The sequence below is a fragment of the Rhinatrema bivittatum genome, chromosome 5 (genome assembly GCF_901001135.1).
Source record: "Rhinatrema bivittatum chromosome 5, aRhiBiv1.1, whole genome shotgun sequence".
Classification (NCBI taxonomy): Eukaryota; Metazoa; Chordata; class Amphibia; order Gymnophiona; family Rhinatrematidae; genus Rhinatrema; species Rhinatrema bivittatum.
Window position 1 is genome coordinate 301,730,642 of NC_042619.1, and position 13,324 is coordinate 301,743,965.

The following is a 13,324-nucleotide window of genomic DNA, read 5'->3' on the forward strand; positions in this document are numbered from 1 at the left end:
GGGCTGCGGACTCTTCTTCTAAATTACAGTTGGTCACTCTCCCATTCAAGGGTCAGTTGCTTTTTGGAGAGGACCTGGACCAGCTTATTAAATCTTTGGGGGAAAATAAGATCCATAAACTGCCTGAGGACCGCCCTAGACAGTCTAAGTCCTTCTTTCCATCGCACCCTCGTTTCCGGGGACAGTGCAGGTACAACAAGCCATGGGGGGCTGCCCAAAGACCTACCTCCTCTAGATCCAAGTCTTGGTCTCACTCCTTTCGTGGATGATGTCCATTCCGATAGGCTCACCCCCAAGGATCCACCACTAAGTCCTCCCAATGAGATGCGGCCGGCCCATTCCTCCATTCCCAACTTAGGTGGACGTCTGTCCCTTTTTCTCGAGGAATGGGTCAAAATCACTATGGATCAGTGGGTCCTCGAGGTGATCGAAAATGGCTACGCTTTAGAGTTTGCTTGGGATCTCCTGGACCGCTATTTAATCTCTCCTTGCGGGAGCTAGAAGCGTCAAACGGTGTGTCATACTCTCGACAGGCTGCAAAAGCTAGGAGCTATAATCCCGGTCCCCCGGGAGGAACAAGGGTCTGGCCAATATTCCATCTACTTTGTCGTTCCCAAGAAGGACGGCTCCTTTTGGCCAAACCTGGACCTCAAGAGAATCAACAGAGCGCTCAAGGTTCCCCATTTCCGAATGGAGACCCTGAGGGCGGGCATAGCAGCGGTTCGCTCTGGCGAATACCTGGCCTCCCTCGATATGATGGAGGCCTACCTGCATATCCCAATCCGTCAGGACCACCAGATGTATCTTCTCTTCAACATCCTGGGGCGCCACTTCCAGTTTCAGGCTCTTTCGTTCGGGCTTGCCACCGCTCCTCGCACATTTACCAAGGCCAAGGTGGTGGTGGTGGCGGCAGCATTCCTCCGTCGGGAGGGAGTCCTGGTCCACCCTTATCTGGATGATTGGCTCATTCGGGCAAAATCAGAAACGCTCTCCGAGTCTGCAATCAACAGAGTTTTGTTGGTCCTCACTTCCCTCGGATGGATCATCAATTTTCCTAAGAGCAATCTCAAGCCCTCTCAGGTCCTGGAGTTATTAAGAGCATGCTTCGACACCAGCATGGGCAAGGTTTTGCTCCCTGAGGCTCGTGCAGTCAAACTCATGAATCAAGTTCAACACCTGTTATCTCTCTCGATTCACATGGCCTGGGACTATCTTCAGGTTCTGGGCTCTATTGCTTCCACTATAGATTTGGTTCCTTGGGCTTTTGCGCATATGCGACCTTTGCAGAAAGTGTTGCTGTCCTGCTGGAAGCCGGTCTCGGAGCAGTTTCAGACTCCTCTACCGCTCTCTGAGTCTACCATCACCAGCATGCAGTGGTGACTTTCTCTTGCTCACCTGTCAAAGAGGATACCCCTAGAGACGCCCCAGTGGATTATTGTAACGACGGATGCCAGCCTATCCGGCTGGGGAGCGGTATGTCAGAACCAGTTTGCCCAGGGTCTGTGGTCCCCAGTCCAAGCCCGGTGGCACATCAATCACTTGGAGGTGTGTGTGGTTCGTTTGGCTCTCAAAATTTTTCTGCCCTCGCTCCATCGCAAAGCTGTGCGAATCCTTTCCGACAACAACACCACGGTGGCCTACATCAAATCGCCAGGGAGGCACCAGAAGTCGTCTGGTGGCCCTGGAAGCCAGCAAGCTGTTCTCTTGGGCAGACCGCCATCTGGATGGTCTGGTGGCCTCCCACATTGCGGGGAAGGAGAATGTTCAGGCCGACTATCTGAGTCAGCACCTAGATCACGGCGAGTGGGAGCTGTCCGACGAGGCGATGGATCTCGTCATGCGCAGGTGGGGAACCCCTCACTTAGACTTCATGGCCACTCTGCAGAATGCGAAGGCTCCCAGATTTTTCAGCCTCAGACGAGAGTACTGCTCAGAAGGGGTGGATGCCCTGGTGCTACCCTGGCCTCGCGACATCCTCCTCTATGTGTTCCCACCCTGGCCTCTGGAGGAAAAGGTACTCAGACATATAGAACTTCACACAGGGCCGGTCATTTTCGTAGTGCCAGAGTGACCCCGGAGACCATGGTTCGTGGATCTAGTGAACCTTGCGGCAGACAGGCCTCTTCGTCTCGGTCATCTCCCACATCTGCTGTAGCAGGGTCCCGTATTTTTCAATCAGGCAGATCAGTTTTGTCTAGCGGCCTGGCTTTTGAGAGGCAAAGGTTGAGAAAGAAGGGTTATAAGGAGGATGTTATTTCCACCCTGTTGCGAACACGTAAGACATCAACATCTCTCGCTTATATTTGTATTTGAGACGACGTGTGCTGATTCCAGAGTGTCCCAGATCCTAGCCTTCCTACAGAATGGCTTTTCCAAGGGTTTGTCTTTCAGTTCCCTCTGGGTTCAGGTTTCGGCTCTAGGTTCCCTCCTAGGACGGGTTGATGGTTATGCCGTGGCGGCGCACCTGGATGTCGTGCGATTCCTCAAGGGGGCTAAGCATTTGAACCTGCCTGTTCGGGCTACTTGTCCATCGTGGAGCCTTAATCTAGTACTTCGAGTTCTCTGCAGGGCTTCCGTCGGGCCACTCTTAATGATTTGACTCTTAAGACGTTTTTTCTGGTTTCTATCTACTTGGCTAGAAGAATGTCTGAGCTCCAAGCCTTGTCGTGCAGGGAACCATTTCCTGGCGGGGACCTTAAGCATCTTGATGTTAAAAGAGTGCTCTTGCAATACTTATCAGTCACAAATCAGTTTCGGGTCTCTGATCATCTCTTTGTTCTATGGAGTGGACCCAACAAGGGAAACAAGGCCTCTAAGGCTACCATTGCTCACTGGCTAAAGGAGGCGATTGCGTCGGCCTATATCTTTTGGGGCCGGCTGGTTCCAGAGGGTTTAAAGGCCCATTTGTTATGCTCACAGGCTACCTCTTGGGTGGAGAGCCAGCTGGTCTCCCCACAGGAGATATGCCTGGAAATCTCTTCATACTGTTATGGTTTTGAGGTGTTGGAGTGGATTCTTGGGTACTGCGGTGATGGTCACGCCCACGGGGAGGAGCCCCGTGAGGAGTCGCAGTACTAGGCTAGACTCTATACACACAAACAGAGAATTTGTATTTATTATACAGCTCGGTGGTACTGCCCAGGAGGGGCAGCAGTGAGGTAACTTAGTAGAAGCAGTCCAGGGGTCCTCAGCAGAGGAGACCAGTTCCACACTCGAGTAAATGGTAGGCAGCGCAGGGTAGTAGAGGAAAGTCCCGGATGGAGACTGAGCACTGAAGCTGGAGAGGAGACAGACTGATAAGGTAGTTACTCACTGAAGTAGATAGCTGTATTGATGAAGATCCTGGCAGGCAGATGTAGGTAGCAAGGCACCAGAGTAGGAAGAGCAGGCCCTCGAGGAGCGAGTACCCGATATCTCAGATAGATAACTGTAAGAGAGCATAAGGGCCCCCGAGGAGCGGGTACCCAGGTTAGAGATGAATTACCCCAAAGGGCAGAGAGAAGGCTTTCTTGCGGCAGCAAGGAAGCGGCAGAGCAGCTTAGACCAGAGGCAGTCCAATCCTTGCTAACTCAGTTTGTTAGCAAACGAAAGGCAGGCTAAATACCCAGATGTCGTGACATCACTTGGAAGGGACACCCCCGAGGTTCCCGCCATGACGTGGATAAAGAAGTGGGTGGCGTGCGCGCACACCCTAGGAGGCCCTCAGGAAATCCATGGCGAACACCGTCACTGTTGCCATTCCGGGAACGCCGGAGAGAGCGGCATGAAGACACGGCAGCAACCATCTTCCCAAGGCTTGAGGAGAGAGAAGGAAGAAAGGTGAGGCACAGAGGTCGAAGCCGTCTGAGACCGACGGACGCAACACATACTTTTGCTCGGCATTATCGCCTCGATGTTCAGACGCCAGTCTTTGGTTCTTTCGGCAGAGAGGTGCTTCGAGCGGGACTATCTCGGTCCCACCCTACTTAGGGAAGTTTTGGTACATCCCACTGTCTGGACTGATCCGGGTACGTACAGGGAAAGGAAAATTGGTTCTTGCCTGCTAATTTTCATTCCTGTAGTACCACGGATCAGTCCAGACTCCTGCCCTGGTTTCATCTACCTGTGATATCTCCAATCGAAATTTTTTACAGCCTCTGATTGAGAAATCTCTATCTCGAAATTCTAAGGCACCGGAAGTATCTACTATAGATATATGTGTATAAGAGCACTTTTTTTGAATGATTTGAATTTCAGATTACAATTTCAGAGTTACGGTTGTTTACTTGCTTGCTCTTTCTCGGGTTATTAAGTTATTCTTTCTGCTTTGATAACATTTATACTGAAGGGACGCAGGGTGAGCGCTGTCCTGATATAGGATACCCTTTCAGTTTTTCTCTGTCTCCATCTGCTGGACAGGAGGCTCAACCCACTGTCTGGACTGATCCGTGGTACTACAGGAACGAAAATTAGCAGGTAAGAACCAATTTTCCTTTGATCAATAGGCAGCATTTCTTTTTTAATAACTGAATGCATGAATATTCAGCTATTTTGTAATTTGAAATTGGTATTATGCCATGATTATTTCTGATCCTAGGTGGCACTCTCCTTCCTCTGCAGGTGTTTGCTGGTGTTGCCATGACAAACTTACCAGGTATCATTGTCTTGGCCTTTGCCAAGGCCCAACTTATTCAGATCTTCTTCTTCCGCCTCAACCTTGCCATCACTCTCTTGGGGATGGTCCATGGCCTTGTATTCCTGCCTGTTGTACTCAGTTATTTTGGTAAGTCACAGGATTCCTTCTGAACTTATTTGTGGTCAATTTATCTCATGTTTTTGGTCAGTGTTTATAAATATGTCTCTCATGTAAACAAGCAAGGATAACAATTTAGTCCTTTCCCTATGGAGCTTCTCTCCACCTTCCAAGGAAACCTACAACACTAAAGTAAAATTTAAGAGCCACGCGCTTGTGCACATGTTCGCACGTTTGTCGGTGCACACACATGGTTGCGCCGATTTTATAACATATGCACGCGTTATAAAATTGACTATCCGTGCGTACATGTGCGCATGATTTTAGATTGACGCGCGCAAGTGCACGCGAATGCCGCCTTGAGCACGAAAGTGGGGGGAATTTTAGTAGGTACGCATGGCAACGCAATAGGCTTTTTTCCCAGTTCGTCCCAGTAAAGGAGAGGACTTCCTAAATCCACTAGCTAGCTTGCCTCTCTCTTACCCTATTAGCCCTGAGCCTTAAAACCCCGCTGACTAGCCTCATTTTTTTTTGTCACACGACTTATATGCCGTCCATGCAGAAGTAAAGTTACGCAATAGGGGACTCCCAGCATGCGTTTGTGCATGAAACACTTACGTGCAGACTTCGTGGTGCAGTTCCAGCCCGCCCAGACCCAGCCACGTTTGGTGAGAAAAGTTTTTATGTGCATATGAGAAGATACGTGCGTACCTGTGTGGGTTTTAAAATCTGTGTGGTGCACGCAAGGCCAAGTCACATGCGTATCTCCCAGCTTTGGCGCTCATAGGGCCTTTAAAATTGATTAGATGGGCATCTCCCGGTATGCACTTAAAAATCTCATCAAAAGGGATGGGGCATGGGTGGGCCGGAACTGTACCATGAAATCTGTACATAAGTGTTCACACGCACAAGTGTGCGCCGGGGTCCCCTACCGTGTAACTTGAATTCTGCTAGGGACGGCGTGTAAGTCATATAACAAAAAAAAAATGAGGCTAGTCAGCATGGTGTTAAGGCTCAGGGCTAATAAACGTACTAAATAATAATAAATAATAATAACCTACTAAAATTCCCCCCACTTACACGCTTGAGACAGCATTCGTGCGCACATGCGCATCAATATAAAATCATACACCAGAGAACAATTTTATAGTTACAGGATGTTAGGTTCCATATTAGGTGCTACCACCCAGGAAAAAGATCTAGGCATCATTGTGGATAATACTTTAAAATTGTCAGCTCAGTGTGCTGCAGCAGTCAAAAAAGCAAACAGAATATTAGGAATTATTAGGAAGGGAATGGTGAATAAAACGGAAAATGTCATAATGCCTCTGTATCGCTCCATGGTGAGACCGCAGCTTGAATACTGTGTACAATTCTGGTCACCGTATCTAAAAAAAGATATAGTTGCAATGGAGAAGGTACAGAGAAGGGCAAACAAAATGATAAAGGGGATGGAGCAGGTCCCCTATGAAGAAAGGATGAAGAGGTTAGGGCTGTTCAGCTTGGAGAAGAGACGGAGCACACTGTTAGCCTGCTCTTGGACGCGCATTTTCCCTTACCCCTTATTCAGTAAGGGGAGGAAAACGCGCGTCCAACCCCTGCGCGCATACCTAATAGCACCCTCAACATGCATGTTGAGGGTGCTATTAGGTATGCGCGCGGGATGCAGAAAGTAAAATGTGCAGCCAAGCCGCACATTTTACTTTCAGAAATTAGCGCCGACCCAAAGGTCGGCGCTAATTTCTTCCGGCACCGGGAAAGTGCACAGAAAAGCAGTAAAAACTGCTTTTCTGTGCACCCTCCAACTTAATATCATGGCGATATTAAGTCAGAGGTCCCGAAGAGTAAACAAAGTTTAAAAAACCGGACGCTCAATTTTGCCGGCGTCCGGTTTCCGAGCCCGTGGCTGTCAGCGGGTTTGAGAACTGACGCCGGCAAAATTGAGCGTCGGCTGTCAAACCCACTGACAGCCGCTGCTCCTGTCAAAAAGGAGGCGCTAGGGACGCGCTAGTGTCCCTAGCGCCTCCTTTTCCCCATTTCTACCGCACCACCTCATTTGAATACTGAATCGTGCGCACCAGCAAGGGGCCGGTGCGCACGCCGGTGGACTTTACTGAATCGGCCTGTTAGGGAATAGCCACTGAGTTGCATCAGTAGCATGGGATCTTCTTAGTGTTTGGGTACTTGCCAGGTTCTTGTGGCCTGGTTTTGGCTTCTGTTGGAAACAGGATGCTGGGCTTGATGGACCCTTGGTCTGACCCAGCATGGCAATTTCTTATGTTATTATGTTCTTATAATGTGCGCATATATGCGCATATATTTTAATATCGGCGTGTCCATATGCGCACGCTGGCAAATGCGCACAAGTGCGCAGGTCTTAAATTTTACTTCTAAGCTGGTAAGAGTTGCTAACTTTCAAATCTTCCTGTTTGAGAGGCAAAAAACTTCTTGCTTAAGAAAAAAAAACATTTGTACTTTAACCATGCCAGTATCTCCTTTCCTTTGGTGCAGTTCTGTAACCATTTAAAACTCTCTATGCTTCTCCTCTTAAATCTCTTTAAAGCTTTCTGACATATAGCAATGGTTCCCAAACCTGTAGTAGTGAACCCACAGCTGGTCAAGTTTCCAAGATATTTGCAACAAAATGTACATGAGATAGATTTACACACATTGGAGACTCAGCATATACATATTTATCTCATGGATCTTCATTGTAGACTTCCTGAAAATCCAACCAGCCATGGGGGTCAATAGGCAGAGACATAGCTAGGCAATTTGGCACCTATGGCCAAGTAACAAAGTGTGCCCTAACCCTGTACACAAACAAGACACTATGCTGGGAGATTCTGTTAAATTTATTTTTTAAATTTAAAACCCAGTAATTTATAATCTATAAGTAGACACAAGTGTGACCATCATCCTAAACGTTTGAGCCTAAGGTCTGTATAGATGTGATCCTTAATATCTACTCAACTGAGTAGTAATCACTACCTTGTAGGGGTTGAAAAGGGTATGATTTTTTAGTATATTAAATTAAGTGCTAGACCTCATTAACAACAAAGCAAATTCCCTCCACTGCCAGGTACATTATAATGCATTACAAAACCCTGCCAATAACACACTCAGAACAGTTGTAGCAATACCATACCACAACAGCACTAACACCCAGGACTCACACAACAACCATCCTTCCTATGAAAAGGCAGCACTGCAAATATTGTTAATGGACCCTAGAACACCATTACATCTCCTATGGTGAAAACAGAACAAGCTGGACTGCTGCAGTTCCCTGCACAGAAACTAAACACCAGCAAAATACTTCACCTCTGTCACACATGCAGAACACAGACAGATCCTCACCAAACAGAGAATAAAGGACCACAAATTAGAAATAGGAACATGTAAACAAAAACTGAAATGGAAACTCCAAGAAGCCAGACTCTACATGCAATGCAACCCCAGAGAAATAAAAAAACAAATGCATTTCCTCATGAACTGTACAAAATATAATGACATGAGAGGTGTATATTCCCAAAGCCAACATATTCTATTCACTAAACTGAAAATAAACTGCTTTTTTCTCTCTTTGTTGTCTGGATATTTTTCTAATCACTTTGGTTCTCATCTTTTTTTTTTACTGATTACCTCTTGTTAGTCTCCTAACTCTTTTTTGAGGGTTTTATGTCCATTTTCTGTTTGCTCTCGAGATTTCCTCCTGTTGTCTTAAGTTATAGCATTACATCTCTCTCTGTCATTGATCTTTCTCTATAATCTCATTTGTCTCCATTTCAGTCTATCTTAGCCTTGCTTATAGCTAGATGTCATCCCTCCTTTTTCTTCTCCAGTTCTCCCTATCCCAACCTTACACCTCCCCAACTCTTTCTTCTATTGTCCCCTCTCAATCCATCATCTCCTTGCTAGATTGCTCCTTTTACCATCTTCAGCTATATCGCCCCCTTCATCCTTTCCCTTAAAAATTCCCTGCTTTCATGCTCTCTCAAACATCCCCTACCCCAAATCATTTCCCCCTCTCTCTCACCTTCTGTCTCCACTCACTTTTCAACCCCACTACCTCCATCCTCTCCCTCACATTCCTAAGCCCCCTCCTCTTCCTCATCTTGTCATCTCCATGACCTGACTGGATCTGGTAACCCAATGCTTCTACTCTCTTCCCTCCTCTTGCCTCTGGGTTTTCTCTTTCCTGCACAAATCAGCTGTTTGAACCTCATGAGAGGAAGAGGAGCCAGCAGGAGGGAGTAAGAAGTGTTGGGTGCCAGTTAGGTCATGGGGAACGGAAGAGAGAAGGGGCACAACAGCTGACCAGGAAACAAGGCAGTAGCCCACTGCTCCTGGTATTGCTCCAGGTCATTTGAAAAACAGAGGCGCCTGACTTGATCTTGTGCCTATACACACACACACCTCCTCTCAGTCCCAGCTCCTACTCGTCTCTCCATTGACGCACCATACACCTTTCATTTCCCAGCCCCTCCCCCAGCAGTAATCCCTCTATCATCCTTCCTCCTCCAGTGATCTCGCTCCTCCTCCCCCCCCGAATCATTCCTCCCTCACCTTACTGCTGCTGCTCTCAGCTGATTGAGTGTTCACTTCCTCTGCCAGCACCGCACTGTTCTGGCTGTGAACATGTCATAGCTGAACTCCGGTATTCTCAAAGTCTCGTGAGAACCACGTGAAGGTTTGAGCATCTCAGGCTCACACTCTGAGAGCTGCGCGGTGTCCGCAGAGGAAGGGAAACACTCATACAATCAGTTGCTTTTTGCCTGCTGCAGTAGCTGCAAGATGAGGAGAAAGAGGGAAATCTCACTGGGTCCTGCATGATCTCTGTAGGAAGATGGCCCTGGCGGGGACTGGACTCTTTCCCAGTGGTTGCTGAGGATGCAACACCTGCTTCTAAGTTCCCTCTAAGAGAGCGTGGCCTGAAAGCTGGAGGACAGACCACAATTGTCAGCACTGTTGAGGGAGGGCTTTTTTTTCAGGAAGTGATGGCCGGCTTAATTAGGAAGAATGTATAATGCCTAAAAGCTGTCCCTGGTGCTGCAGTGCCAGGGTGCCCTGTCTTGGCCACATGGTCACGATGGCTCTGTCAAAAGGACAAGCTTGGGAACCACTGCTGTACAGGCTCACGAACATTGTCTAGGTCAGTTGTTTTGAATGTCCGATTGGTGTTCTTCAAAAGTGAGCTTCTTCACTGGCTTCCAAAGATGAAATGCTTCCTATTGTGTGATTGTTATGGAGACTGCAAGTTGGCCCTTGATAGCATGGAACATCCTGATGGGTTAGCAGTTGGAGTTCCAAGCGTCAGCAGCACGGTCCATTTCCAGCTCAGGCTCCTGTTCTCTAGGGGCTGCCCGCAGTATGGCTCTTGAATCGCATCCCGCTCTCAGCCCCAAGATGTCACTGCAGTGCTTCACCTATGAATGAATGAAAAGGGAGCTGGATGGGGGTGGGGAAAGGAATGAATGCAGGGGACCTCTCACGATGCCTTCCTGATGATAGCCAGAAGTCAAAGAGTAAGGACAGCAGCTGCACAGGATGAACCCCTAGTGAGGAGAAGTAAACAGAAAGCGTATGCATGTTGGCTCCCTAATGAAAGCCAGATGTTAAGAAAGAGGCTGAGAGCTTGTGTACGATGGCCACCAGATGAGAAGGAGCAGGGAAGTGGAGGAGGAAAAGAATCATAAATAATAGGAAAATAAGGTAACTATAAACATGCCGAAGAACCAGTTTGCCAGAGATTGGGAAGCTGCCTTTCCACTATGCCTGAGTTCAGTTTGTGAACCTTATAGGGATCTTCTAGAATGTCCTGCTGCTGTAGACCAAGTGCTCTTACATCGCTGTTGCTGACCACTTTCGAAAAACCTCCTAGATGTACCTAATATTAAGCTGGCTAGACTTGAAATAACTAGAAAAAGGGCTTTTTCTGTAGCCGGCCCTATACTTTGGAACGCACTCCCCGACTCGCTCCGTCTTATATCCTCCGCTCAACAATTTAAGAAATCATTAAAAATGTATTTATTTCAGAAAGCTTTTAGTTCATTGACTCCCTCCTAAATATCAGCCTAACTACAACCCCTTACTTATATTAATCATGAACAGTTTCTGAGTCATACAATCAGTTTTATGACAGTATTTTTGTTTATTAGCGGGCCTTTCTTTTAGTTGTTATGGTTGGTTTTAGTTAATTTTAATTTAATTGTTTTTAGTTTATTATATATTATTTTTATGTATGTTTATTGTGAGCCATTCTGATTAATTCTTTGAATTGTAAAAGCGGTATATAAACATTTTTAAATAATAAATAAATAGCCAATCAAATTGAAGAACCCTTGTACTAGTGAATTAATATTTACCATAGCACAATTATTAAACAGTGAGCAATCAATCGGCAGTATTGAATCCCAGAGTCAGATAGCCACTGATATACCGGGAGAGGCTGATGCCCTGATTTTGTGTCTTGTCTTTTTGTCCAGGGCCAGAAATCAACCGTGCCATGCTCCTGGAGCTCCAGAGAAAAGAGGCGAAGGAGGTCCAGAAGGCTCCAGAGGTGTTCGCTGTCAGCAACATGGCCTTTGAGGAAGAAAAAAACAAGTCATCCAAGAATGGCACCTACTGAGGCAGGCACCCTCCAAGCGAGACCAAGCTTCCATCCCACAGCAGTCAAAATTACACCTGAAAGAGGAAGAGAGGCGTTGCATTGAACTCAGATCCTTACCAGACATCCTCAGAGAAGGGCAAGATGCAAAAAAAAAAAAAACCTACTACGAGAAAGAGATTAATTTACCAGCTGTGTGACACGCTGTTTGTGCTTGTAACATATTATGCTTTACCCAGTACAAATGCCCACACGCTGCTGGCAGTAACTGCTAAAGAACTAGATGCCTGAATTGAGTTTAAGCACATCAGAACTGTGCAAACAAAAATATTATTTATCATCCATTTTCATACGTTTCCAATGGATTTTGTCATCAATTATGTTTTATAGCAAAAGACTCTTTTTTTTCATTAGTTTCATTGTATTGTCATGTAGCCACCACCTTCCACAAGGCACATTACAGACCAAACAGAAAGTGACTCTACTTTCGAAGGAAGTTGGGTCTTCTTGACATATCTGGGGCATTTATTAGGACTCCCCACCCCCACGCCACCCATAGTGATATCTCATTTCAGAACTAAGCACGCTGGGATAGAGTGAACACTCGAATGGAGAGGGAGGGAGGGAGGAGTTTCAGACAGTCTCCTTATAATCAAATACTCCTCGCTCAAAAACATGGAGCGATCGCCCTCTCCCTCATAGGCAGCACACTGCGACCAGGAAAACTCTGTGGCATTTCACCTTTCCAACAGCCGCTTCCAGGTCCATCTGGGATCAGATGATGGGATGGGTTTGGTGGATCTCGACTTGGTGGCGCATTATGGGCATTCAAGGTGAAACAACTGCAGAGGAGATGCTCGGGACCAAGAACAGCACTTAAAACAAAAAATAACCCTGCTGCTTTTGATATTATTATTATTATTATTATTATTATTAATAATTAACTGGTATTTTTCTGAAGTTAATTTATTTTAGATTTGAATACTGATATAAACTGTATTTTTTGCAAAAATTTGCACTGGCCTGTGACAAGAAAAAATCCTCTCCACACATGCACACACCTAGCTGCAACTGGCATGGCTGATCTCTGTGGCCAACAGCACACTGCACTGATCCTGCTACTACCTCTTGTTTCTTGTACACCTCTGAGATAAAAAAAAAAAATACGGTTTCCTGTGTACCACGGATTCCTTTGTGCATCACCAGAGAACAACTCTGCAGCAGTCATCTTTGAGCAGGCCCAACCCTCAGAAGAACATAAGAAGTTGCCATATTGGGTCAGACCAAGGGTCCATCAAGCCCAGCATCCTGTTTCCAACAGTGGCCAATCCAGGCTACAAGTACCTGGCAAATAGCCAAAAACTAAGTCTATCCCATGCTACTGATGCTAGTAATAGCAGTGGCTATTTTCTAAGTCAACTTGACAATCCTTTGGGGAGCTCTCTTTCCAAATTCCTTTGAATAAAGTTGTGATGTTACCATGTTCATCTGCTTTTTGGAAATAAAGCTCAGTAAACAAGTTCCAGGCGAGACCTTGCTTTCGAGAGCTTTGCTGCCTTCCTCAAATAAGGTGAATTAGTTCTTGAAAACTGGTCATAAATGAGGTAGCTACCTGCTACTTGTGGACGGAGATTTATTTTGCAGGATCTCCAAAGCAATAGGTGGACGCTTCGGCTGGTGAATGGTGCCTGAGCTGGATGAGGCGAAGAGCAGTCAGCATTAAATAGAGAGGGATACCTAAGACCAAAGCAAACTTATTTCCATGAACCAATATGGCTCTTTACTGTAGGAATATGGTGGCACCCTGTGCAAGCGCCAGAGTGTTGTGTGCCAGGATGAGGGGAGTCCACTGCAGCCCAAACAGGTCCCACAGGCCCTAACGTTGGCCCTGAAAACAGCCACTCTGACCCAAATAAAGGGAGCGCCTAGGCCCTTTGAAACACAAATTCATTTAAGTCACATCTTTAACACACTCAGGGACA

The 13,324-nt window shown here is 46.6% G+C and overlaps 1 protein-coding gene across 1 annotated transcript in view; it reads left to right on the forward strand.

The window, feature by feature from the left end:
* NPC1L1 (NPC1 like intracellular cholesterol transporter 1) overlaps positions 1-11,533 on the forward strand; it is a 124,806-nt gene extending 113,273 nt beyond the window's left edge. The window contains exons 18-19 of the mRNA XM_029604184.1: positions 4,600-4,762; positions 11,221-11,533. Of these exons, the coding sequence (XP_029460044.1) occupies positions 4,600-4,762; positions 11,221-11,363 (306 nt within the window). The 3' untranslated portion in view covers positions 11,364-11,533. The remainder of the gene's footprint in view (positions 1-4,599; positions 4,763-11,220) is intronic.
* The last annotated feature ends 1,791 nt before the right edge of the window (positions 11,534-13,324 follow it).